Source organism: Monopterus albus, unplaced genomic scaffold (genome assembly GCF_001952655.1).
Source record: "Monopterus albus unplaced genomic scaffold, M_albus_1.0 scaffold354.1, whole genome shotgun sequence".
NCBI lineage: Eukaryota > Metazoa > Chordata > Actinopteri > Synbranchiformes > Synbranchidae > Monopterus > Monopterus albus.
Genome location: NW_018128234.1, coordinates 543,032 through 548,040, shown reverse-complemented (window position 1 = coordinate 548,040; position 5,009 = coordinate 543,032). Strand labels below are relative to the sequence as shown.

General features: G+C 39.3%; 1 protein-coding gene across 3 annotated transcripts in view; it reads right to left on the bottom strand.

Moving 5' to 3' along the window:
- Nucleotides 1–5,009, bottom strand: part of LOC109974935 (WD repeat-containing protein 37) — a 22,003-nt gene that overhangs the window by 9,318 nt on the left and 7,676 nt on the right. For all 3 annotated transcript variants that reach the window (XM_020625404.1, XM_020625403.1, XM_020625406.1), the window contains 3 exons: nt 4,117–4,213; nt 3,553–3,648; nt 3,343–3,407 (listed from right to left, as the gene is read on the bottom strand). In XM_020625404.1, the coding sequence (XP_020481060.1) occupies nt 3,343–3,407; nt 3,553–3,648; nt 4,117–4,213 (258 nt within the window). The remainder of the gene's footprint in view (nt 1–3,342; nt 3,408–3,552; nt 3,649–4,116; nt 4,214–5,009) is intronic.

Sequence of the window (5,009 nt, the reverse complement as noted above, 5' to 3'; positions counted from 1 at the left end):
TGTTGAAAGTCAACCATCACGGCAGCCCTCCACCAGTGGGGGCTTTATGGCAGAGTGGCCCGACGGAAGCCTCTCCTCAGTGCAAGACACATGAAAGCCCGCATGGAGTTTGCTAAAAAACACCTGAAGGACTCCAAGATGGTGAGAAATAAGATTCTCTGGTCTGATGAGACCAAGATAGAACTTTTTGGCCTTAATTCAATCAATTCATTAATGCAATCGAGGGAAGGATGAATGCGGCCAAGTACAGGGATATCCTGGACGAAAACCTTCTCCAGAGTGCTCAGGACCTCAGGCTGGGCCGAAGGTTCACCTTCCAACAAGACAATGGCCCTAAGCACACAGCTAAAATAACGGAGTGGCTTCACAACAACTCCGTGACTGTTCTTGAATGGCCCAGCCAGAGCCCTGATTTAAACCCAATTGAGCATCTCTGGAGAGACCTGAAAATGGCTGTCCACCAACGTTGACCATCCAACCTGACAGAACTGGAGAGGATCTGCAAGGAGGAATGGCAGAGTATCCCCAAATGCAGGTGTGAAAAACTTGTTGCATCATTCCCAAAAAGACTCATGGCTGTATTAGCTCAAAAGGGTGCTTCTACTAAATACTGAGCAAAGGGTCTGAATACTTATGACCATGTGATATTTCAGTTTTTCTTTTTTAATAAATCTGCAAAAATGTCAAATTCTGTGTTTTTCTGTCAATATGGGGTGCTGTGTGTACATTAATGAGGAAAAAAAATGAACTTGAATGATTTTAGCATATGGCTGCAATATAACAAAGAGTGAAAAATTTAAGGGGGTTTGAATACTTTCCGTACCCACTGTAAACATAATGCAGACATATTAGGTATCAGTACTGTATATTGCATTTATCATACAAGGATTACTGTAAATGCAAAACCGCAAGAACAAAAGAAAACTCTAGAAAGGGAGAAAACATACAGAGTTATGGCGAGACAGAAGAAAACGATCAGTAATTCTCATCAGTAGCATCAAGCTTTGTTCAAAGTGTTTACATTAAAGATGGGGATGATACAAACTGGACTCCTGGTTCGTTTTGGACACAGTCCACTAAATAAGTTCCAACTGAAATGAAGCAGGAGATCATAGAGAACAGCATCATTCACCTGGAGAATAAAACTCAGGCTACACACAGAAGAAAGCACATTGTTCAAAATGATACTGTATCTGTAAAAGAATTTAAATCAACAAACTATAGTCAAAATACAAACACATGATGGAAAATACCACTGCAAAGCTTTGCTGTTTGTTATCAGCAGCATGGGTGACTGTCTATCAAAGCAATTTACTTCCATAGTATATCATTTTTATGCTGCATGAGTGTAATACAGCTTAGTTTTTGTTTTTTATTTTAATAAGTTAAGTTGGACATGTAATGCAAAGGCTGTGAGACAACATGACAATTAGTCAGAAGTTGATGAACAGTAACTTGTATCTCCTGTTTCACTGAGAATGATGATGAATCCAGAACCTGTTCAAATGCATCACTGATGCAACATGTTACATTTAAAAATGAAGCAACAGGGACTGGGAGGTTTAAGGAAACACGAAGCGCCACAAAAGAAGCTTCAGTTAACTGGCTGAAGAGTGAATATAACACACCCAGCACTTAATGCTCTACGGTTTGTAGCTTCAGTGCACAGTCTGTCATATCCACATCAAGATTTTGCTTGTTTTACAACCAATTTTACAATTTGTAAATTTATTAGGGTGGACTTTCAAATCAGTATTTGTAAAGTCTCTGTTATAAAAGTTTTTGCACGTTATTTTCCATGTGACGGGCAAAGCTAAACTGATATATCAGGTTATATTAGCTTACTGCAGATACACTGCATCTGTGTGTTTGCAATAAGTAACAAGAATAGTCAGCAGAGAATTGATAAAGATATGTTTGAGGTAATTTAGATACTGTGGTTTGTCCAGCAGGAAACTCTCCTGTTTTTTTTCAAATATAAAATGTCAGGACCTACTGTATCTTGGGCACAATCACAGACTGTAAACTGTAAAAAATGGAGGATGTGATGGCTCCCATAAATGAAGAAAATATGTTTTTCCCAGATGTGATTAATGTCATTTTAGGTAGATGTTATCACACTGATTTGTAAGTTATTTAATTACATAAAAAGTGTGTATTTCAGATGACTGACAGCTTTGACTGGTGGCCTGATACCGTGGCTCAACCACTGGGTGCTACTGCGCAGAATCTGGTTGCAAAATGTGTCACAAAAACAAGATGTCTGCCCCCATATTTACAATACTTTTGCTTCAGTGGTGATGCACTGTTCATCTTTATATATGTCTACTGGCACAACTCAAAGACCCTATATGAAAATGTTTTCTACAGAAGAAGTAGAAAAATTAACACAAGCTAATATAATGTTTTAGCAAGTTTTAAATGGATTTAAATATGGGTATCAAGTAACAGAACTATAAGAGAGCAATGTCTCAAACCCTGAGCAAATAAATCCAAAACCTACAGTATTCACATGACTAGATACAAGTAGTGAGTTTACTTAAACAAACTGACTATAAAGTTGTCTGATAAATTGACAAATAGAGAAAAAACTAGTCCTCAAATCTAACAGACAGTGTTAATCTGAAAAGGCTAAAAAACCAAATGTGATATGGCCAAGCACTTTTCAGCAGAGAGCAATGGTTTAAAGCAGCCAACAAATGTTCCTCCACCTTGAGTATTTCATTAATCAAGGCACAAAAATCATTTGGAGGCAACAGCTGCTTCGTGTTAAAAATGACTCCAGAGTGTACCATTGTGTGAATGCCAATGTGGAGCTAAACCAAAAGTCAAGAGGTGCAACTGAAAAAGCCTGTTAGTGCGATAATACTGTCATGTTTTATCTTACACACTGATTTTAAAAAAAGCTCAAACTCCTACATTTGAATGACCAAGTCTCTTGGGGAGGGAGTGTCGACCCCCTGGCTGGGCTGTTCATGCATATTGGCACACAAGGGAGAGAAATCAACAAATTACCCATGAGTCTCCACCCCACAACTCCCAACTGGTTACGCTGAAGTTGCGGGATCCACCTACTCTGGCATGGCAAGAATTTGAACGTGGCTACGAACAAAAAGGTGAAAAACACAGTTCCTCTCTTTAACATACAAAAGTTATGTGATGTTAAACTAGTGGGCTAGAAAACAGTTAAACCTCAACTCAATAAATCCACATTTGATAAAAACTGATCAAAATACAGTATACACACATGTGCCAGCAGGCTTCAACCTGCTGGTTGAATGTGAACATCAGTGGCTTTTTGGTTAACTTTTTGGGGCTGGCAAAAAATAAAACAACAGTTACCTTGCTTGTGGAAGCCTTGTAGGTCGTTTTTAGTTTCTGTGACAGCTGGCTGGTACTATGGCTCGCTGCAAAATAATGTCAGAGGAATCAAAGCAATATAATTGCGTAATGGGATAAACAACAGGTAGGAACAGTAACAGATGGAAAAGCAATGATTTCCCATACTATGTATATGCTATTTAATGTAGATGAACGCAGAGTGTGACTCACCTTTTGTTTTGAGCGCTCCTTTGACTAAATCTGCCCCTTCAAACGTCTGCCCCTCTGCAGCTAAACGATCATTCAGTGTTTCGATTTCTCTGCGTACTGAGTCAAACAAGTCATATATTAACAGACTGATGGCAATAAGACCAACCACACTGATCATAAATGTGTGCATGTTTGTTCAATATCGTACAGCTTTCCCTGCACTTTATGCCACCACATTCAGACCAAGTAGCTTTCACACAAGAGAAGCATGTAAGTTTAATATGGTTGTTCAACAAGAAGGCATAACAGGAGATTATTACAGAAAGTTATTCTGCCTGAAGTCATGCTCATAGAGTCATAAATGGTATGTGCAGCCCTAAATCACTGACAGCAGGCAGCCTCAAGGTTAGAAAAGCTTGAGGCCCAAATTAATGAAATCTGGATGGAAACAATGACTGTAAATGTGCCCTCCAACAAAGCACTTGCTTCTGTGGGGCCTGTAGAAGACTGACTGCAGTACTCTACATAAACTATATGCTGCTGTTTTAAACCAAAGCAGTACTTTCTGCCTCCATGATGACATACATTCCAGGTTTTCTATGTAGAGGTTTTCAAACTCCCTCTCGATCTGACTGAACAGGTCCAGCAGATTGCTCCTCAGAGGCAGAGGCAGCTTGGAGTCCTGCAGGGAGAGAACAGGAAAGCATTAAACAACCTGGAGCCTATGGGACTGTCACAGAGGAGAAGTGCAGGAGGTGTCGGGGGATGTTCAATGTCTGAGTACAAATACTGAGCAGAGGAGTGGGTGAAGTGCGTACGTGCACAGATGTTTCAACAGGGAGGAGGTTGAGCCAGCAAAAAAAAAAATAAATTACTGAAAAAGTGTAAAGGCACAGCTGGAATGTGAGTCTCTTGGCAGTCACACCAAACACTAGCAAAAGTGAACATTACGCCATTCTGTAACCCCAACATCGTGGGGTTCAGGCATGAAAAGGCAGATGCAGAAAAAGCCTTTACACACTGATATCCAACTTACTGAATAAACAGAAAGTACTAAGATGAAAAATAACTAAAAATGTTAAGTATGCAGGAAAGTAAGATATGAGAATGGGCTGAGCATACAGTAGGTACGGAAAGTATTCAGACCCCCTTAAATTTTTCACTCTTTGTTATATTGCAGCCATATGCTAAAATCATTTAAGTTCATTTTTTTCCTCATTAATGTACACACAGCACCCCATATTGACAGAAAAACACAGAATTTTTGACATTTTTGCAGATTTATTAAAAAAGAAAAACTGAAATATCACATGGTCATAAGTATTCAGACCCTTCGCTGTGACACTCATATATTTAACTTAGGCTCTGTCCATTTCATCTGATCATCCCTGAGATGGTTCTACACCTTCATTTGAGTCCAGCGGTGTTTGATTATACTGATTGGACGTGATTAGGAAAGCCACACACCTGTCTATACA